General features: G+C 43.1%; 2 protein-coding genes across 2 annotated transcripts; both read left to right on the forward strand.

The window, feature by feature from the left end:
• Positions 1-220: 220 nt before the first annotated feature.
• Positions 221-7,345, forward strand: LOC143338100 (arylsulfatase B-like). The gene is made up of 8 exons (XM_076758264.1): positions 221-481; positions 1,705-1,891; positions 1,993-2,183; positions 2,825-3,032; positions 3,628-3,871; positions 5,050-5,120; positions 5,836-5,943; positions 6,276-7,345. Exons 1-8 carry the CDS (start codon positions 221-223, stop codon positions 6,539-6,541), a joined length of 1,536 nt encoding a protein of 511 aa, XP_076614379.1. The 3' UTR covers positions 6,542-7,345.
• Positions 7,346-8,240: 895 nt separating this feature from the next.
• Positions 8,241-22,004, forward strand: LOC143338511 (arylsulfatase B-like). Its single transcript, XM_076758962.1, has 9 exons — positions 8,241-8,322; positions 8,421-8,690; positions 9,403-9,589; positions 9,691-9,881; positions 11,217-11,424; positions 14,108-14,351; positions 15,536-15,606; positions 20,781-20,888; positions 21,443-22,004. Exons 2-9 carry the CDS (start codon positions 8,430-8,432, stop codon positions 21,706-21,708), a joined length of 1,536 nt encoding a protein of 511 aa, XP_076615077.1. The 5' UTR covers positions 8,241-8,322; positions 8,421-8,429; the 3' UTR covers positions 21,709-22,004.
• The last annotated feature ends 325 nt before the right edge of the window (positions 22,005-22,329 follow it).

A 22,329-nucleotide genomic window follows, 5' to 3' on the forward strand; every position in this document is an offset into this window, starting at 1 on the left:
TTCATCCTCCACTCTTTCTCAGAGCCACTACCTTATTTGTCACACTTATTGAAGCCTCAAGCAGCAGATGTCACGGTGTCTGATTGGCTGCAATTTGAGGAGCATGGGAGGGGTGTGACTTGTGACTCTTATAAGAACATTTAGAATTGAGTTTTTTATTTAGACCCTCTCTTCTGCCGCTACTCTTCTTTGTTGGCTTCCACTGACTCAGAAACAGACGATGGATCAAACACAGTGGGTGTATTCGCTTATCGTAGCCGTGTTCCTCAGAAGCTTTCACCTGGTTTTGGCGGCTCGGCAGCCTCACATCGTGTTCATCATGGCAGATGACTTTGGTTGGCACGATGTCGGCTACCACGGCTCGGAGATCAGAACACCGAACCTTGACAAGCTATCAGCCGGAGGAGTCCGTCTAGAGAACTACTACATCCAGCCTTTGTGCACCCCCTCCAGAAACCAGCTCATGACCGGGAGATATCAGGTGAGATCCGTGTCCTGCTGCCTGTCCACGGCTGTGTTTTAGGGTCGTTCACAGGCAGTGGTCAAATTAAAAAAGTATTTACTTAAGTACACTTTTGAGGTACTTGAAGTACAAATGATCTGCATGTCAATTTTATGAGTATGGAAGCCCACAGGGGAAACTTGAAAATGTAATTCCAGGATAGCATCATCATTTTCCATTTATGTAAGTGTTATTTGGGTCAAAATGAAAATGCTACAATCCAATTTGAGTTTTCATTTTCACATACTCATACGGGCATTCAACAACCGTAATGAAATTAAATAATAAACTTTATTTGTATAGCACCTGTCATACAGGAATTGCAGCTTAAAGTTTAACAAGAAAGAAAACACACGCACCAAGTGAGTGCTTTACATAGAAAAGACAGAATGGACATAAAAACAGATTTCAAAAAAATGAATGTAAAGTAAGACGGGGAAGATGACGAGATACTAAAAGTGACCGAGTGGAGTGTTGAAGGCAGTTTTCCATTCATCGCCTCCCTTTATTTTGATGAGGTGATAGGCGTTTCGGAGGTCCAACAAAGGGTATTTGTCTTTTATTATCATTGAGTCCTCTGAAATGCAAGAGCGGAGTGGTTTGTCTTTCTTTTCCACAAAGAAGAAGCCAGCTCCAAGGGGAGATGATGACGGTCTGATAAGGTCAGCAGCGAGTGACTCTGTAATGTATTTTCCATGGGCCCCTTATCAGGGCCAGAGAGATTATATAGTTGACTAACTGGTAATCTGGCCCCAGGGAGCAAATCAGTGGCACAATAGTGTGGTCTATGGGGTGGTGCTAAATCTTTACTGAATACCTGAGATAATCTGTGATCCTCAGGTGGAACTAAAGATAAATCTGGTGGCTCGAGGGGGGCCAAATGGACAGACTCAAGAACAAGGATAGCTGACTGCAGACAATGAGAATGGCAATGCTGACTCCAACCGATAATTTTCAATGTTTGCCAATCAATGCGGGGATTATGGACATGTAACCAGGGGAGGCTAGTACTACAGGAGATGTGGGAGGAAAACATACTGCTATTGTGGAATTACATTTTCATTTTCAAATTTGAATTATCATTTTAATTTAGTCTGCTCTGGGCTTCCATACTTTTGCTGTTCTTACATGTTACTTTGTGGCATTTTCAACACAAGGTGTATTTATTTCCGAGCAATCTGTGTTTGTTTTGCCCTCCTCAGATCCACACAGGCATGCAGCACGAAGTCATCTGGCCCTGTCAACCGTATTGTGTGCCACTGGATGAGAAACTGCTGCCCCAGTTGATGAAGGAGGCGGGCTACGCCACGCACATGGTGGGCAAGTGGCACCTGGGCATGTACAAGAAGGACTGCCTGCCCACACGCCGGGGCTTCGACACATACTTTGGTATATTTCATAAAGAGTACATCCTTTGATGTAGTTTTATTCCTGACATTACACATTTATGTCTGGATTAATTCCTGTTATTTGCCCACTGTGTGATCCAGGCTACCTGACAGGCGCAGAGAATTACTACACTCATAATCGCTGTTATCACAGCCATTCCCTGAACCGGACTCGTTGTGCATTGGATCTGCAGGACGGAGAGGAGGCCGCTACTGGATACAAAGGAGTCTACTCCACTGAGCTGTTCAGCCAGAGGGTCACCAGCATGATTGAAAAACACAGCTCGACCAAGGTGACAGCTACCACCAGAGAAATGTAGCAAGCTTAGCTACAGCATTGCAAAAGTACTTCACTACATCAAAGCTAATTTTGTTTACACTGAATCAACACTGACAGACATATACCGACATGATACACTATCATGATATGTATGATATACCCTGTGCTACAGGGCGTCAATCAAGTACATTTAGATACAGCAGCCACAGACACACATACCAATGCAGCACACAGCAGAGGAAGAGGAGGCTGTCCTGTACCAATAAAACCAGCTGAGCTTGTGTTGCAGTGTGACGTGTGGAGATAACTTCAGGTCTGGCTGTGCGAGACAACACAAAAAGCTACATGAAAAAACGGTTTCATACATCCAAACTCTTACTCTGATTATTGAATCGGCTCAAATGAGGACATTCAGACAGTTTCTCTTGACTGTCCCTCAGTATTAAGCGCACCAACATTGCTCCAGCACGTTGGTCCATAATAGATACTGGCAGTCACATGAGCTGCGGAATGTGCTAACACCAAATTCAGCAAGCTAACCAAAAACAAGTAAAACAACATAAAAATGGCAAAAGTTCAGTCAGGGTTTCATCGCAGTTTACAGCACTAAATCTGAGAAATAAGTCTTCACATATTATTCTCTTTATCTTTCAGCCGCTCTTCCTCTATGTGGCATTGCAATCAGTCCATTCACCGCTGCAGGTGCCAGAGCGCTATGTGGCTCCCTACAGTTTCATCAGTGACCCCCATCGCAGGCTGTATGCCGGCATGGTGTCTGCCATGGACGAGGCAGTGGGCAACATCACTCTGGCTTTGCAGCAGGCAGGTCTCTGGGAAAACACGATCCTAGTATTCTCAACAGGTATGTTTTTGTACTGACATTTTTCAGTCATTCTCTGGCAGTCCAGGGTTGTTTCATTGAAAATAGCTTTTGCAATACTTTGGACGTCCACTAGAGAGTGTTTTATTGTATTCGTTCTAATGGAACTTTGTGGCAGGATCACTGGCAAGCAGGATGTGGACACTTACTGAGAGAAGTCACCATGAATGAAGACTTAGTTTGCTCATCTCTTCATATATATTACTGGAGTCAGTATTGTTGAACCTTGAAAAATATCCATGTAGACTTTTGATGAAGAACATGATATCATGTTTCATTGTTCTTCCACACATTTGGTCATGGCTCTGATGCCAGCCATATGCTGGGCAGACAGTGAGTCTGCTGATCTTAAGCTGAGCTAAAAACAAGATATTTCCTGATTCTATGTTAATATGGTGCACTGGTTATGTAATATCTGACATTGGCTCCTGGTGATAGTTTATAAATGCATGTACATTACTTAATGAAAATAGTCCCTCAGTCAGGTCTATCAGTAATTGTATTACTGATTTGTCTGTCTTTGTCTGTCTTTTTCCTCCTTGTCCCACCCCTTTTTAACCCTCTGGTTGTTTGACAGATAATGGAGGTCAGACACAGTCTGGTGGCAGCAACTGGCCACTGCGAGGGAGGAAGTTTACCCTGTGGGAAGGAGGGATCCGGGGAGTCGGATTTGTCGCCAGCCCGCTACTGAAACAACCTGGGACCGTCAGCCACGAGCTAATTCACATCTCCGACTGGCTGCCAACATTTGTTGGCTTGGCAGGAGGGAGCACCAATGGGACAAAGCCACTGGACGGATTCAACGTGTGGAACACAATCAGGTGAGCTGGGCTGTTCTCACAGAGCTGAGACTTGAATTCAGGTTGAGAATGTGTCTTGGGTTGTTGAGTTGACAGCATGAGCGATACCAGCGCCTCAGTTTTGACAGCCTGCCCTCTCTTTGTGCCTCTTTCTGATCCTTCCCCCATGTGCTCTCACTCCAACTCCCTCTGCCTGTCTCCCTGACCCAGCGTCTTTTTCTTGCTCCTGCTCCTTCAATAAGTCCTTTGTTACTGTGGCAATGGGAGCTCAAAGAGAAGGAAATTCCATCAGTCATTCTCACACAAATCTGTCCTTCTATCCCTTTCTTTTTTTTTTTCTTATCCTCTCTCCATCCCCACCTCTAAGACCTATGACAGCCTGGTATTGGACAAACTAATTAATTCAGCCTCAAATCCTTTTATGTGGCAGCATACCTGAGATGTTTTAAATCTTCTTTATATTATAAATTGAATTATGCGTAGTCAGATGTTTTTGTTTTGAAGAACTTTACAAAAAACCGAGTGATGTGATTAGTCATATGCAACTGTTGGCAGACCAGATGAACTTGCTGTGTTACTTTGTGAACAGGTCATCACACGAGCTGTCACCGAGTCCTGTTTGACTGACACGTTATATCTGTAAACTAAATGCAGACACAGTGAAGAAGGTGAAATTGAGGGCTACAGCAGAGCACCAGCAGAAAATCAAGGCTTAGCCTGGACCGCAAACTACTACTCACAGCCTCAACTTGACTGGATTGGCTGACACACGTCAGCTGACCGCTGGCTGTTGGCGTTGCCGTGCGAGCAACACAACAACGCAGGGCACAAACAGCTGTTTGTTTTCACTGCTTTGCAGTTTCATCCCATTCTTAATTGGCTCTCCTCTTAGACAAAACAGCAGCTCGACAGCTCGGCCGGTGAAATTAAACACCAAATGAATGACCAGAACAGAAGGCAGGCAGGAGAGAGTGAGAGTTATTTTAGTTGTGTTATCAGACACTGTGGTCAGTGAGAGCAGTGTGTTTTCTCTGTGGTGGAGTGCGGTCAGAGCATATGACTGCCTGGTGAACGACAGCCAGCTGCTTTAGATTTACAGATCCCAGTGGATTTTACAGTGCATGAGTCAGACATCATGGTGTGTGTGTACTGGTTGTGTATCCATGTGTTTAAGAGTTAAATTGCTTTTTATCTTCCAGCAAAGGGTTTGCCTCACCCAGACTGGAGCTGCTGCACAACATTGACCCCCTGTATGTCGACGAGGATCCATGTAAGTTCACGTCTTGCTTTACATAAAAGAGGCTTTTCCCAGTCTGTCTATATTGTCATCACTTTAACTTTATTTTTCCTCACATTTTAGCTGTATCTTGGCCATTACTGTACCTCATAAAATGATATTTGTTATCCTGTTTTCATCTGAGGAATGCTGATGGGACAGTTGAAATTCTACTCAGTCACTGGTGAACCTGTAATCAGTCAACAGTGTTGAAATCTGAGTTCAGTTCTCCTGTTTTTTTTTTGTTTTTTTTTAAATTTCTGGACACTCTGAGAACAAGGATCGATTATTTACTTTTGCCTTATGAAACTGATAAAATGATGCCAGTTGCTAACTGTGACCCTTGTTCCTCATTTGTTTTCCCATTTCAAACATGCACAACTTCAGTAGTGGCAAATTATTCAATATGCTTGGCAGAAATGGAAGACTGGTTCTGAGTTGACCACATTACCACCATATTTGTCAAATTCCTCCGGCCCCAAAGTCCCATGTGTTTGAGGAAATTCATACATACAATAGTTTCTGTTCTTGGAGGGAAGGATTGTTTTGAAGCAACTTTTGAGCCACTCAGCTCCTGCTGTTCCACTGTTGAGTTTTACAGCACAAACTTTTTGTGTTCAGTGGTAGTCTAATATCATCTTATTCAGCAGTTTCTAGTTTAAAAAAATGGATGGCCTCCATGATCAGCTCTGTCCTCTGTTCTCTGCAGGTCATGACAAGGAGCATCGGCTGACCACCAGGGTCCAATCTGGCTTCAATGTGTCCATTCACGCGGCCATTCGATCCTCAAACTGGAAATTGCTGACTGGCTACCCAGGTCAGTATCTTCTGTTACTCATAATGGCATGTTTAGACTGCGCAGGAATACATTATAATTATTATAATATTTACATCTTAGAAACCTGAAAGGTATGTTGTATGTTTTGTTGTTAAATGTTAATTGTAAACGTATTTACGGCTGTGAGGTAAATGTACTGGAGTAAAAGAATTTGAATCCTAGTGGAGTACGATTGTGATTATTATGAGTATGATTAAAAGTAAACACTCAAAGTACCTGAAAATTGTACGTAAGTACATTACTTGAGTAAATGTACTTACTGTATTACTTTCCACCACTGTTGCTAAAGTCCTTCATCATATTTCCTCCAGGTTGTTCTAAGTGGTTCCCCCGGCCCGGCAACTTAAGCTTTATGTCAAAGTCCTCACAGGTGGCTCCACTGAAGACCGTAATGCTGTTTGACATAGAAAAAGATCCAGAGGAGAGGAATGAAGTGTCGGCTCAGTTTCCCACAGTAGTGGAGTATCTCCTCAGTAGGCTCTACTCCTACCAGAAGACTGCTGAGCCAGTAAATTTCCCAGCCGATGACCGCAAATGTGACCCAGGCCCCTCTGGAGTCTGGGGACCGTGGGCTTAGATGGCAATGTCAATGACAGCAGGGATCTCTTTTCCAGGGAATAATGAAGTTTTAGAAATATTTTTTTTCCTCTGACAATGTTAGGGATAATGTTACACCCATTATTCAAAACGAGCCAGATCTTTACCTCAGGAGGTGGTGGAGACCTGTAGCACCATCTGTTATCTGTTTTTAATTGTGATGGAGCATCAGATTGTATCTGCAGAGATTTTTGTCTTTACTTCACGGATGTCTGCTTTCTGCTTGAAATAATCAAATATTTGCCGGGGTGAAACCAGTGTTTAAATATCACTATTTAAACCTCCCTACATCCCTAAATATGTGCCTGTGAATGACCAGTGAATGATTAACCAATTATTTTTCCATTAATAAATTGTGCACACCATTATTCATAGTTACCTACTGGTGGAAGCTGAAGGCATGATACCAATTTCATTTGTTTAAATATAATAAGGCTGTCAAAGTGTTTGTCTTATTTTCAGCTAATTATGGTATAAGTATTTTTTTTAGGTTGCTTGTTTCCCTTCCAGCTGCCTTGGAGTTAATGAGGAGGTGCTAAATGGGCTGGCAGTGAACTTCTGTTTAGACTTTAGACTGCTTCTTTATTGATGCCAGTTTGGGAAATTATTTTGCTGCAGTCGCAATTAAACATACAGATGAACACAGAATGTGTACAACATTTTTTTTTAAAAAGTAACCAAAAATATAAACAGGAATAACAGCAGTTTGTTAAAAATAAAAATAGAACTAAGTATAACTAAATATATAGTAATAAAATATGTATCATAATGTATAATACAGGGCGGCACGGTGACGCAGCAGTGCCTGACAGCAAGAAGGTCGCCAGTTTGATCCCCGGGTCGGGCAGGGCCTTTCTGTGTTAAGTTTGCAGGTTCTTCCCGTGCAGGCGCGGGTTCTCTCCGGGCACTCCGGCTTCCTCCCAGACCAAAAACATGCTCATTAGGTTAATTGGTGACTCTAAATTGTCCTTAGGTGTGAGTGTGGGCGTGTATGGCTGTCTGTCTCTATATGTTGCCCTGCAATCGACTGGAAACCGGTTCAGGGTGTACCCCACCTCTTGCCCGTTGACAGCTGGGATCGGCTCCAGCCCCCCTGCAACCCCTAAAGGGATAGTCGGTATAGAAAATGGATGTATAATACATATTTTGTCATATTAGAGTTATATAATAAAAAGAAAATATAACTAAGTATATGTTGCTGCCTTGTAGAAGGTGTGTGTCTTTTCTCTCATTCCTCCTCCACCCTTTCTCAGAGATATTATTACGTAGTAGTATAAGTAATACAGTGCATTGTAAAATAATGTCAGACATGTTGCTACTTAAAATATTCAAATAAGGGCTGCAACCAACAAATGAGAATGATCTGCTTATTGGTTTCTTGATTTAAATCGATTAAATGTTAGGTCTATAAAATGTTAGGAAATAGCAAAAACCTACCAGAGGCTAAATGATCAATGTCAGTTCATTTTCTGCCATTTGATCAGTCGACTGATAGTTTCAACTCTAATAAATACAACAAATACAATAAAGACAATAGCAAGTGTAATTATTGTGCTGAACTAAACAGAGGATCCGTACTCTGACGTGATTGGCTGTTTTTCCAGTCATCTGATTGGCTGGTGCAGCTGAGGCAGCGTTTTCAATTTGTGGAGTACGGAAGTAGTAGCTGGGCGGAGCTGGAACTCTGACAAAACGTTTATAATGCAGCGAATTATTTTTAATGTAGTTACACTGAAGACATGTAGTTAGACGACCTGTCAGGTAAGCATCATCGGCGTCAGCCACATTCGTCTCTCCTCTACCGCTAAACTCAACTTGACGGACTTCCTGGTTTACTTTGTTTACTTCCACTCACTCAGAAACAGACGATGGATCAAACACAGTGGGTGTATTCGCTTATCGTAGCCGTGTTCCTCGTAAGCTTTCACCTGGTTTTGGCGGCTCGGCAGCCTCACATCGTGTTCATCTTGGCGGATGACTTTGGTTGGCACGATGTCGGCTACCACGGCTCAGAGATCAGAACACCGAACCTTGACAAGCTATCAGCCGGAGGAGTCCGTCTAGAGAACTACTACATCCAGCCTGTGTGCACCCCCTCCAGAAACCAGCTCATGACCGGGAGATATCAGGTGAGATCTGCGTCCTGCTGCCTGTCCACGGCTGTGTTTTAGGGTCGTTCACAGGCAGTGGTCAAATTAAAAAAGTACATTTACTTCACTACATTTGTGGAAGTTAAGTACAAAGTAGCACAAGATGGAAAAACTCGAGTTCAGTACAACTGCCCTGAGTAACTCTAGTAAATTAATTACATTGGATTGTGACTTAAGATTTTGAATGTAGGACTTTTACTTGTATTATAATTTTATATGACAATACCAGGTTACTGAAACTCCTGAAAATGTAGTGTGTAATCTGAATTCTGTGTGAAGGTAGCAAGCAACAAGTTGCATATACTGTTGTGATACTTGAGAATTTCAGTGAGTGTCATTTAATGATTGAGCCATTGTGATTGTGATTACATTTACTTTGAATGTGAAGCTAATCATAAGGAGCTTCATACTGAACTGAAGGAACATCCACTGCATCATGATGACAAGTAAACTCCAGAGCATAACTTTTCTGTGTTTAGAAGAACTTTCCAGGGAAACTAAATCTAATTTGAACACTGGTGGGAAGTAGTCGCTTCATTTCAGGATGTTTATTTTGAGCCGTTAGTTTGCACCACTGTCACCACAAAGGCTGCTTGTTCCCCTTTTGCTGTTCATACATCTTACTTTGTGGCATTTTCAACACAAGGTGTATTTATTTCCGAGCAATCTGTGTTTGTTTTGCCCTCCTCAGATCCACACAGGCATGCAGCACCACATCATCTGGCCCTGTCAACCGTATTGTGTGCCACTGGATGAGAAACTGCTGCCCCAGTTGATGAAGGAGGCGGGCTACGCCACGCACATGGTGGGCAAGTGGCACCTGGGCATGTACAAGAAGGACTGCCTGCCCACACGCCGGGGCTTCGACACATACTTTGGTATATTTCATAAAGAGTACATCCTTTGATGTAGTTTTATTCCTGACATTACACATTTATGTCTGGATTAATTCCTGTTATTTGCCCACTGTGTGATCCAGGCTACCTGACAGGCAGCGAGGATTATTACACTCATAATCGCTGTTATCACATCCATCCCCTGAACCTGACTCGTTGTGCATTGGACCTGCGGGACGGAGAGGAGGCCGCTACCAGATACAAAGGAGTCTACTCCACTGAGCTGTTCAGCCAGAGGGTCACCAGCATGATTGAAAAACACAGCTCTACCAAGGTGACAGCTACCGCCAGAGAAATGTAGCAAGCTTAGCTACAGCATTGCAAAAGTACTTCACTACATCAAAGCTAATTTTTGTTTACACTGAATCAACTTCATTCCGGGACGGTGATACCTCAGTGAGCAATAAAACTGTCAATCAAACAGATAGGCAGGCAAAAGATAAGGTGTGCTCTCTGCTGTCACTGCTCCAAAACCAGCATGGCAACAAAACAACATGTGCTGCGCATAATAAAAAAAAAGCAGGTGTCAAGAGTGCATCTATGTTCATCTGCGTGTGTGCGCACACCTGCGCTTGCATGGCTATGCTCACTTTAGAATCAATTGCAGGACAAACTGTTAACTCAAAATTTCATCAGGTGTCACTTACAGATCCTTGCAGTTTTATTTCAATCTGCAGCATAAAGCTCTGATGTGTTTGAGCTTCCGAAATGCTTGGGAAAATGTAGCTTGTGCACACTCTGATGCACTACGTGATCAAGAAAAAATCAGAGCTACTGAAAAGTTATTGGATTCGGAAAATGGTGACTGCCACTCCTGTACTGAGAAATGGAGTTAAACTAGTAACACCGCTGGTTTTGGCGACACTACCGACCAACACTGACAGACACACAGGCACACGTGATATACTTTGGCAGAAAACCCAATGTGTATCACACCAGTACAACAGTCAGTGCACTCCAGGGCAGGTCAATCAAGTACATTTAGATACAGGTTCCACAGACACACATACCAATGCAGCACGCAGCAGAGGAGGCTTTCCTGTACCAACAGAACCAGCTGAGCTTGTGTTACAGTATGAAGTGTGGTGGTAACTTCAAGTCAATTGGTTTTCTGTTCAAGTAGACTTGGAATTGTGAACCTGCTGCCTTGATGCCCTGAGTCCACCTCATGGACTGCTAGCGTCCAGCCAGACACTCTGGTCAGCTAGCCTCCTGCCAGCGCCAGTTCCTGAATTGGCTATCCACCAGCCTGCTAGCCTCCTGCCATCAAGCTCCCTGGTCTCTGCTCTGTTCCACTTAGCCAGAGCTGGAGCTGTCTTGGTTTTCTCTGCTGCAGCGATCTTGCCCATCTTCCAGAGTGGTTCTGCCTTTGCTACCAGCCTTCAACCTGATCTCCGGAGGGCTTGTGCCTTTGCTGCCGACCTCCTGCCAGATTTCCCAAATGGTTCCGCCCATCTGTCCAGCCCCAGGCCACCCACCTGAGGTTTCCTGCTCTGTTCCTGTCCAGCCTTGCATTCTTCAGCTTCCAGGCCACTTGTCCCTGAGTTTACAATTTGTAGCACTAAGTCAGAGAAATTAGTCTTCACATATTATTCTCTTTATCTTTCAGCCGCTCTTCCTCTATGTGGCATTGCAATCAGTCCATTCACCGCTGCAGGTGCCAGAGCGCTATGTGGCTCCCTACAGTTTCATCAGTGACCCCCATCGCAGGCTGTATGCTGGCATGGTGTCTGCCATGGACGAGGCAGTGGGCAACATCACTCTGGCTTTGCAGCAGGCAGGTCTCTGGGAAAACACGATCCTAGTATTCTCAACAGGTATGTTTTTGTACTGAAACTCATAGCCAGGATTTAGACCCTGGTCAATGTGATATCAAACATACAATTTATGACTAGAAGGGATCTACATGGCATTCATAAGCACTCATTATATCTCTGAATGTCTGTCTTGTAGAACAGGAAATGGTCAGTGTGGATGGGTAAATATTGGTTTTGCTAAACAAAGGTAATTACATGTTGTACAGTGTGAGATGCCTTGTGAAGAAAGCAAAGACGTCATTCTGACCACATGGTGGCACTAGAAGAAAGGCCGTAATTAATCATTTATTCATATCATCCTCTAATGTTTGACATCAGACTTCACTGAAACTTTCTGTATGTTAAATTATTGGACAAATGAAAATTAAGACACTGAATGTAAAGTTTTACACATTGATAGGATAATCAGGTAAGCGTTTCTGGAAATGATATTGCATTTTCCACAGCTTTTTTTTTTTTTTTCATCTGACTTTTACATCTATAGTCTCAGAACATCAGAGCCAGTTTTCCAGGGTTGAGAGGAATTCAGGTGGCAGCCTGGTGGTGGGCTTATTGAATTAAAGCATCAGAGGATTAGAGAACACATTTTTTGGCTTGACATTGTCAAGAGGGAGGCACATGGAACAGATATCCTTGCATGTTTGGTTTTTCTGAGTTAGGATTTGCATCTAGGGTCGCTTCATTGAAAAAAAGCATTTGCAATACTCTGGACGTCCACTAGAGAGCAGTGTTTTATTGTACTTTTTCTGAAGGGGCTTTGTGGCAGGAGATTTACAGACAGAAATCACAGTGAATGAAGACTTTAGTTTGCTCATCTCTTCATATATATTACTGGAGTCTTAGTATTGTTGAACCTTGAAAAATATCCATGTAGACTGTTGATGAAGAACATGACATAACCAAGATGAAGGCATGCAGCATTTACACATGTGTTCTTGGGTTTCGACACATGGAACTTCTAATTAATTGCATCTGAAGTAGGTAACTCCTTTGAGGGTTATTTTTAGGGGCTTTTAATGGATAATTAGAAGACAGGAACAATGCTGTGAAAGTAAAGTGTGAGAGGTATTTTGTTTTTTTTTCCGTGGTGGGCTGTGGTAGGTGGCCTGTTTCATTGTTCTTCCTCACATTTGGTCATGGCTCTGATGCCAGCCATATGCTGGGCAGACAGTGACTCTGCTGATCTTAAGCGGAGGTAAAAACAAGATATTTCCTGAGTCTGTGTTAATATGGTGCACTAGTTATGTAACATCTGTCTTTGGCTCCTGGTGATAGTTTATAAATGCATAAACATTACTGAGTGAAAATAGTCCCTCGGTCAGGTCTATCAGTGGCTTTATGAGTCAGATCTCTGGCTTACAATTTACAATTTTCTCATGTTCAAGCTGTTATCACTGACCCACATGTGTCAGGCCTAACAGGAAATCAATGAGCCCTAACCTTGAAATTCCTTTATGATGAAATTTTCTGCAAACTGGCTGCCTCACTGGGACTTTACTGTAAGCAAACGAGCGAGAGAGGTGAAACTGGGGGGAGCTGAGAAAGCGAGACTGGACCAGTAGAGAGCCAAAGCAGCTTGAAAAGGCATTAAGGAGCAGACGGTCTTTTCCACAACAGTTGGTGAATCGGGGCAGACTACTTCCTGGACTTGCATGACATGCTGTTGCTGAAAAGGGAGCCCTGCCTGGATGTGATTGGTCAAGTGTGTTTATACTGGACAGACTTACTGGGATGATGACAGTTAGTCTGACTGCCTGTGTGTGTGTGCACTTGTGTAATGGTTGGATATCATGCAGAACAAAATAATTAGATGAGCACTGCTGTGTCTCTTTAATGTTTTAGATCACTTGGTTTAACCACACAAGTGAAGTATGTCTGCATTTACTTGATTGATTGCAATAAAGTTTTTCACAGACATTCATGTTCCCAAGAGGATGGATGATTGACAATTGTATTTTGAGTGAAATGTTTCAACAATTATTGGATTGATTGCCATGAAATTTCACACACATTCATGTCCTCCTCAGGATGAATTCTAATAACTTTGTTGATCTTCTGACTTTCCAACTAGGGACATCATCAGTTCAAAGTTTTTATTTGTCCAGTACTTTGGGTTATGACCAAATACCTCCAACGCGAATGACGCTCCCATCAACCTCAGCTGTACTTTGTGTTTAGTGCCAATAAGCAAACGTTAACGTGCTAACCCACTACACCAAGATGGTGAACGTAGTAAATGGTTTCCCTGCTAAACATCAGCATGTTAACATTGTCACTGTTCACATTCTGACATTAGCATTTAGCTCATTCCACCACTGTGCTTAAATAAAATCACACATAGCCGCTAGCATGGCTGCAGTCCCGTCCATGACCTCAGCTCTCAGTGTGTTACTTTGTGATTTGGTCGTGTAGCTCTCTCTTCATAAACCTCGGTGGAAACAATATTTTTGATCTGTAATCCAGCAGCGGGTTGTGTCTTCAAAGGTATTTTGATGATCATACTTAAAGAATAAAACCAATGTTCAAAAACAAAATTTCCACAGATTTGCAGTGGTGCAGTCTGTATAAATGTTGTGTTTAAACGTTGGTTTAAATGACTTCTAGTCTTGTTCCGATTTGTCTGTTTTTGTCTGTCTTTTTCCTCCTTGTCTCATCACATTTTGTCCCTCTGGTTGTTTGACAGATAATGGAGGTCAGACGCTGTCTGGTGGCAGCAACTGGCCACTGCGAGGGAGGAAGTTTTCCCTGTGGGAAGGAGGGATCCGGGGAGTCGGATTTGTCGCCAGCCCGCTACTGAAGCAACCTGGGACCGTCAGCCACGAGCTGATTCACATCTCCGACTGGCTGCCAACATTTGTTGGCTTGGCAGGAGGGAGCACCAATGGGACAAAGCCACTGGATGGATTCAACGTGTGGAACACAATCAGGTGAGCTGGGCTGTTCTCACAGAGCTGAGACTTGAATTCAGGTTGAGAATGTGTCTTGGGTTGTTGAGTTGACAGCATGAGCGATACCAGCGCCTCAGTTTTGACAGCCTGCCCTCTCTTTGTGCCTCTTTCTGATCCTTCCCCCATGTGCTCTCACTCCAACTCCCTCTGCCTGTCTCCCTGACCCAGCGTCTTTTTCTTGTAGGAGCTCCTGCTCCTTCAATAAGTCCTTTGTTACTGTGGCAATGGGAGCTCAAAGAGAAGGAAATTCCATCAGTCATTCTCACACAAATCTGTCCTTCTATCCCTTTCTTTTTTTTTTTCTTATCCTCTCTCCATCCCCACCTCTAAGACCTATGACAGCCTGGTATTGGACAAACTAATTAATTCAGCCTCAAATCCTTTTATGTGGCAGCATACCTGAGATGTTTTAAATCTTCTTTATATTATAAATTGAATTATGCGTAGTCAGATGTTTTTGTTTTGAAGAACTTTGCAAAAAAACAAGTGATGTGATTAGTCATATGCAACTGTTGGCAGACCAGATGAACTTTCCGTGTTACTTTGTGAACAGGTCATCACACAAGCTGTCACCGAGTCCTGTTTGCCTGACACGTTATATCTGTAAACTAAATGCAGACACAGTGAAGAAGGTGAAATTGAGGGCTACAGCAGAGCACCAGCAGAAAATCAAGGCTTAGCCTGGACCGCAAACTACTACTCACAGCCTCAACTTGACTGGATTGGCTGACACACGTCAGCTGACCGCTGGCTGCTGGCGTTGCCGTGCGAGCAACACAACAACGCAGGGCACAAACAGCTGTTTGTTTTCACTGCTTTGCAGTTTCATCCCATTCTTAATTGGCTCTCCTCTTAGACAAAACAGCAGCTCGACAGCTCGGCCGGTGAAATTAAACACCAAATGAATGACCAGAACAGAAGGCAGGCAGGAGAGAGTGAGAGTTATTTTAGTTGTGTTATCAGACACTGTGGTCAGTGAGAGCAGTGTGTTTTCTCTGTGGTGGAGTGCGGTCAGAGCATATGACTGCCTGGTGAACGACAGCCAGCTGCTTTAGATTTACAGATCCCAGTGGATTTTACAGTGCATGAGTCAGACATCATGGTGTGTGTGTACTGGTTGTGTATCCATGTGTTTAAGAGTTAAATTGCTTTTTATCTTCCAGCAAAGGGTTTGCCTCACCCAGACTGGAGCTGCTGCACAACATTGACCCCCTGTATGTCGACGAGGGTCCATGTAAGTTCACATGTCTCACTCTACATAAAAGAGGCTTTTCCTAGTCTGTCTATATTGTCATCACAACACATAATATTCAGACCTAGTACCTCCAGCAGGGTTTCATTTGTTGAACTTGAGTTCCCACACTGTGTAAGTCTGTATGAACGAAGAGAGGCTGACTGCACACCGGATAGTTCGCCAGTCTGTCACAGGGCTGATACAGTACATACAATTTAATACAGCCAGACAGCTATTCACTCCTACAGGCAATTTAAAGTCAGCGGTTGATGTTCATTCATGTCTATGAACCGTGAGTGAAACCCGTACAGACATGTGAAGAACATGCACACTCTTCGCCAGGTTCAACCATTTTAGCCATTTTTCATGTGCCAACTGGATGAAGCATGCTGAGGTGATGGAAACCTCATCTTACCTTTCCTTCTCTGTGTGTGTGTGATGTCTGTCGTGTGTGATCCCTCATTTCTAATTTTTTTTCCTTCTTCCCAACATGGCAACAACTATCAAGGGTTCATTGTCTGAGCTGGTGTTCACAAATACCAGACATCATGAATCCAATTAACTCCAGTCAAAGCAGACTGGGGCCTAAGAATAGCACGTTGTTTAACATTTGACCAAACTCACATTAGTGTAGTAGAAACTCGCATTATGTTTATAATGAGTGTTTGAAATTTGTTTGAGTGGATTACAAGTTTATGAGGAATCTGTCTCGAGTGTGTTTGCAGCTGATCTCAAATGGTGTCTGGATTATTATCAGTAAGCGTCCTTAATTTTGAAAGCTTGCTATATGAAATATGCACACATTACTTTAATTTCATGATTTATTATAGCCTGCAAAGTGTTTATTAAGACAATCATAAGTATTGGCCATCTCTAATTACAATTAAACATCTTCCACTTGTGTGCAAAGGTTGTCTGAATTATTTCAGAAAACATTCTATTAATTAGCTTTATTTTTTCTCACATTTTAGCTATATCTTGGCCATTACTGTACCTTATAAAATGATATTTGTTATCCTGTTTTCATCTGAGGAATGCTGATGGAACAGTTGAAATTCTACTCAGTCACTAGTGAACCTGTATTCAGTCAATGGTGTTGAAATCTGAGATAGTTGACATTTGAGGGCAGGGAGTGTGTGTGCTTCCACTTCAAACTCTGTGATTGTATAGAGGTTTCCAGGAAATAGGCCTTGTGACTGCCTCTTTTCCTGCTGTTAGAGACAGTGGAATGGTCTCATTCTTGACTAAACCACTAATCTCAGGTGGTCCTGGTCTGGCCACTATTTCTGACTTTGTGGAGGATGCTGCACCTTCGTCAAAAATAGTAGAGGCATAGGAGGGGCACACTTTTGTACTGAAATGTTTCACAGATGTACCGTAATGGGCACATAATGGGACGTTGTTTTATTATTTTAAATCTATGATAATGGATTTAAAGTAATAGCTACAATCAACATGACAAACAATGTTAAATCGACATTAACAGTTTCACAGAATATCATACCCTGTCTTCCTGTCTTATTTTGCAACGATCCACATCCTTAGTAGCGTTTCACCGTGCTTTGCGAGTGGTTAACCTTGCAAACAACCGTAATGGAAACGTCATTGTGCTGAATGTTTGTTGCTAGGTTTGTTCACAGGACAATAAAAGCTAGGCACCCTCGCAAAAACGAAAAGACAGTCATCCCAGAGTACTTTGGTCAACCGCAAACAAGAAAGTTGTTTGCCTCCATTCTTTTTTCTGCTTTCATTTGGTTTCTTAAGTCGAACGGCGTCTGAATGAGCAGGTAGTCGGTTTTATCTACTGCCTCAGGCAGTAGAGGCATGCAGACTGTTTCTACAAACATTTGTGAAAGAATGGGTCGCTCTCAGGAGCTCAGTGAATTTCAGCATGGTACTGTGATAGGATGCCACCTGTGCAACAAGGCCAGTCGTGAAATTTCCTTCCTTCCTAAATATTCCACAGTCAACTGTCAGTGGGCAATTGGGAACGACAGCAATTCAGCCACAAAGTGGTAGGCCAGGTAAAATGACAGAGCGGAGTCAGCGTATGCTGAGGTGCATAGTGCGCAGAGGTCGCCAACTTTCTGCAGAGTCAATCGCTACAGACCTCCAAACTTCATGTGGTCTTCAAATTAGCTCAAGAACAGTGCGAAGAGAGCTTCAAGGAACAGGTTACCATGGCCGAGCAGCTGCATCCAAGCCATACACCACCAAGTGCAATGCAAAACGTCTGATGCAGTGGTGAAAAAGCACACTGCCACTGGACTATAAAGCAGTGGAGACGTGTTCTCTGGAGTGACAAATCACGCTTCACCATCTGGCGATGTGATGGACAAGTCTGGGTTTGGCGGTTGCCAGGAGAACGATACTTGTCTGACTGCACTGTACCAAGTGTAAAGTTTGGTGGAGGGGGGATTATGGTGTGGGGTTGTTTTTCAGGAGCTGGGCTTGGCCCCTTAGTTCCAGTGAAAGGAACTCTGAATGCTTCCAATTATCCAAGAGATTTTGGATAATTCCATGCTCCCAACTTTGTGGGAACAGTTTGGGGATTGCCCCTTCCTGTTCCAACATGACTGTGCACCAGTGCACAAAGCAAGGTCCATAAAGACATGGATGAGAGAGTTTGGTGTGGATGAACTTGACTGGCCTGCACAGAGTCCTGACCTCAACCCTATAGAACACCTTTGGGATGAATTAGAGTGGAAACTGAGAGGCTTTCTTGTCCAACATCAGTGTGTGACCTCACAAATGCACTTCTGGAAGAATGGTCAAATATTCCCATAAACACACTCCTAAACCTTGTGGAAAGCCTTCCCAGAAGAGTTGAAGCTGTTATAGCTGCAAAGGGTGGACCAACGGTTGCCACGGGACGCCCCTATAGCTCAGTTGGTAGGGTGTGCGCCCCAGGTATTGAGGCTGTCAGTCCTCTTCAGTGGCTGCAGGCTCCACTCCCACCTGCGGCTCATTTGCTGCATGTCGTCCCCTCTCTCTCTCTGCCCACTTTCCTGTCCTACCTTCAGCTGTTTCTATCATAAAGGCTCAAAAGCCCCCCAAAAAAATAATTAAAAAAAACCTTGTTTGCTGCTAACCTTTCAACGCACAACCACTGACCTAACAGTTGTATGTGATGTTGCCTCCAGAATAACTCTTTTCACACATTTTTACACGTAGTTAAAAAAAAATGACAATGAAATGAATTTCAACTAAATTAGTAGTACTGGGAACACCCCCAACTGGCCTGTGTTTAAACGAATAAGTCTAGTATAATCCAATCACTGATTTATGGCTTTTTTTCAACAAGACTGTTTAAACAGCTTAGGCCAGTGGAGCTCATATTGTCCTTTAAGTTTACCGCAGGCCATCACCATGTAAATCATTTAGATGGAGCCCAGTTAAGAACAACACTGCTTCTTTACAAGCGTTCATGTTTTACGTCTGAATCTTTATCATCAGCCACCACAGTGACAACCAGCTCCTCCTGATGCATTCCAGGCTAAGATTCCTCTTTCATGTCTTCTTTCTTCTCCTCTTTCCTGTTAACCCAGCCTCTCTTTGAGACCCTGCACTCCAAGGTTCTTTTCTTTCTTTTCCAGTTTCTCTATTCTCTTTGTAACTCACTAAAAGGCCTTGTCCCTTTTTATATATTTTCTCCATTTAAGTTGCCTTTCAAAATCCCTCTTCTGCACTCCCGCTCTGTGTGAAAAGAGGAATCCCGACTAAATGGGTCACAGAGGGGTCTCTGAACTTCTTGCTTGTGGGGAGAGAGAAACCCTGGACTTGGCTCAAGCCTTAAATCACCCCCAAATTTCCCCTCCATAGTCCTCTGCTGTCTTGGGGTCAGTTCCCACTGTTTCTCCCCTTCCCCTCCCTCCTTTTTCTTGAGCCCATTCATGGATTGTCCCGTTGTGGATCCAGATGAGCAAGGCTTGCCTTGTCCTGTGCTCATGTAAAGAACGAATGTAAGAAATGGACAGTGTGTGTGTCGAGTTTTGAGGACCGTCTTTGTTAAGAAACGAGAGTGGAAGAAGAGCTGAGGCCCCCCAAAATAAATCTAACCCCGATGTTTGCAGAGCCAAAATCATCTGTAACGTAACGTCTGTAACGCCTGAATGTGGCATGATGTCAGTACCGCGGTTTACTGTGGGATAAGAGCTCTGCAAGTGTGTTGTTTACACAAATCTGCGATAAGTTTGCTTCTGGGATTGCTCCATATTGAGCAACCCAGCTCAATGCATGTGAGAACAATTAAGATACCCACATGTCATTTGCACAATGATCAGTGACGAACCCAATGTCAGAGCTTTTATCATGTGGTTGCAAGAAACGCTGAGATCGGAAATGTTTTAATTCTCCAGTCATGTTGCTGTGGTTGAATCGACTCTATAAAACCAGCTCCGATGGGAATGTGGGATTTGTGTGGGTGAGGATTTGTCCATATGCTAAGAATGTGCGGAAATACTTGTTTTTGACAGCGTTAGGATGCCAAAATTACATGCAAATTTGTCTAATCAGGGCCATATTGTCTGGGTCCACCACGCCATGAACCTGAAGACCCTCCCAAGGCGAGATCTCCTCTTTATTTTTTTTTTAATTTCTGGACACTCTGAGAACAAGGATCGATTATTTACTTTTGCAGTATGAAACTGATAAAATGATGCCAGTTGCTAACTGTGACCCTTGTTCCTCATTTGTTTTCCCATTTCAAACATGCACAACTGCAGTAGTGGCAAATTATTCAATATGCTTGGCAGAAATGGAAGACTGGTGCTGAGTTGACCACATTACCACCATATTTGTCAAATTCCTCCAGCCCCAAAGTTCCATGTGTTTGAGGAAATTCATACATACAATAGTTTCTGTTCTTGGGGGGAAGGATTGTTTTGAAGCAGCTTTTGAGCCACTCAGCTCCTGCTGTTCCACTGTTGAGTTTTACAGCACAAAAAGAGGTCTTTCTTATTGGCATATTTATTTTCACACTTTCATTTGATACTGACTGTGATTCCCAGGTATGCAGTGAAATTTGGTGCCAGTCTACTGACTCTTATGCTTACACAGACATCCACAGAGGAGTTTTTGTGTTCAGTGGTAGTCTAATATCATCTTATTCAGCAGTTTCTATTTTAAAAAAAGGGATGGCCTCCATGATCAGCTCTGTCCTCTGCTCTCTGCAGGTCATGACAAGGAGCATCAGTTGATCGCCTGGGCCCAATCTGGCTTCAATGTGTCCATTCATGCGGCCATTCGATCCTCAAACTGGAAGCTGCTGACTGGCTACCCAGGTCAGTATCTTCTGTCACTCACATTGGCATGTTTAGTCTGAGTGGGACGCAGGAAATCAAACTTGCATAGTAAATTCGCCCCTATGACAGCTAATTATTTCTAACATTATTAGATTGTTAAAGCTGATGCAATAAAGTCTAAGCAGGTTTTTTTTTGTTTGTTTGTTTTTTAACTGTTGTAGCTACTCAAGGAGCAGTTAACTAGTTAAGTGCAGTGGTTCCCAACCTGGGATTGGGGTCTTTCCAAAGGGTCACAAGATAAAGACTAGACCAGACTGATTTTTTTGTACAGGGTCAAAAGCCAAAAGTGTTGAGAGCTGCTGATTTAATCTTTAATAAACAATTTTATCTTTTATCTAATCTGAAAGATATGTGTTATAGGTTTTGTTATGTGAAATGTTAATCATAGAAGACTTTGAATCCTCGTGGAGTATGATTAAAAGTAAACACTCAAAGTACCTGAAAGTTGTACTTAAGTACATTACTTGAGTAAATGTACTTACTGTATGACTTTCCACCACTACTGCTGAAGTCCTTCACCTTATTTCCTCCAGGCTGTCCTAAATGGTTCCCCCGGCCCGGCAACTTAAGCTTTATGTCAAAGTCCTCACAGGTGGCTCCGCTGAAGACCGTAATGCTGTTTGACATAGAAAAAGATCCAGAGGAGAGGAATGAAGTGTCGGCTCAGTTCCCCACAGTAGTGGAGTATCTCCTCAGTAGGCTCTACTTCTACCAGAAGACTGCTGAGCCAGTGAACTTCCCGGCCGATGACCCCAAATGTGACCCAGGCCCCTCTGGAGTCTGGGGACCATGGGCTTAGATGGCAATGACAATGACAGCAGGGATCTCTTTTCCAGGGAATAATGAAGTTTTAGAAATATTTTTTTTCCTCTGACAATGCTTTGTCTATCTACTAAAAGACAGCTCATTCCATCACACTATAAATTCAGCCTGACAAGATTCCTACACAGCATGGAAAAATATGGAATATGATTTTAAAAATTTCCAGGTCTGGATAAGCATGGGGGAAAGAGGTGTATGGAAAAACAGTTGTGTTTACAGACTATTGCCCCTAAATTCAGTATTTGTAAAAATAAACTGATCATGCAAGCAGTGTATTTCATGGCATTTTGAGTGGGCAGGTAAGATGTGTGCTACTGTTTGAGAGAGCGTGGGCCACAGCGAGCTCAATGTCATCCAAAAAAATGAGAAACACAGTTATTACTTGCCTCACAGATGTTGCTGTTATTATTATTGATCTCCCCGAGGTTTGACGCTAGTTGGAGTGACTGTGTAAAGATACATATGTGGCTAGTATGTAAAGACCATCTACCTCCTGTTTCAGGTATTTGCACTTCATTTATCTACTGCTGAGAAGCCGTAGACTCCTTGTAAGTCAAACATAACGTCGCACAGATATAGCAGGCTGTTTTAAAACCCC

The sequence above is a fragment of the Chaetodon auriga genome, chromosome 19 (genome assembly GCF_051107435.1).
Source record: "Chaetodon auriga isolate fChaAug3 chromosome 19, fChaAug3.hap1, whole genome shotgun sequence".
In the NCBI taxonomy this organism is placed as follows: Eukaryota; Metazoa; Chordata; class Actinopteri; order Chaetodontiformes; family Chaetodontidae; genus Chaetodon; species Chaetodon auriga.

What these genes read in the sequence shown, in the direction of transcription:
- LOC143338100 (XM_076758264.1), top strand. Translation starts at nt 221, where the DNA reads ATGGATCAAACACAGTGGGTGTATTCGCTTATCGTAGCCGTGTTCCTC. An exon ending in TCATGACCGGGAGATATCAG is followed by an intron (nt 482 to 1,704) that starts GTGAGATCCGTG and finishes TGCCCTCCTCAG; the next exon opens with ATCCACACAGGCATGCAGCA. An exon ending in AACGTGTGGAACACAATCAG is followed by an intron (nt 3,872 to 5,049) that starts GTGAGCTGGGCT and finishes TTTATCTTCCAG; the next exon opens with CAAAGGGTTTGCCTCACCCA.
- LOC143338511 (XM_076758962.1), top strand. Translation starts at nt 8,430, where the DNA reads ATGGATCAAACACAGTGGGTGTATTCGCTTATCGTAGCCGTGTTCCTC. An exon ending in TCATGACCGGGAGATATCAG is followed by an intron (nt 8,691 to 9,402) that starts GTGAGATCTGCG and finishes TGCCCTCCTCAG; the next exon opens with ATCCACACAGGCATGCAGCA. An exon ending in AAAAACACAGCTCTACCAAG is followed by an intron (nt 9,882 to 11,216) that starts GTGACAGCTACC and finishes TTTATCTTTCAG; the next exon opens with CCGCTCTTCCTCTATGTGGC.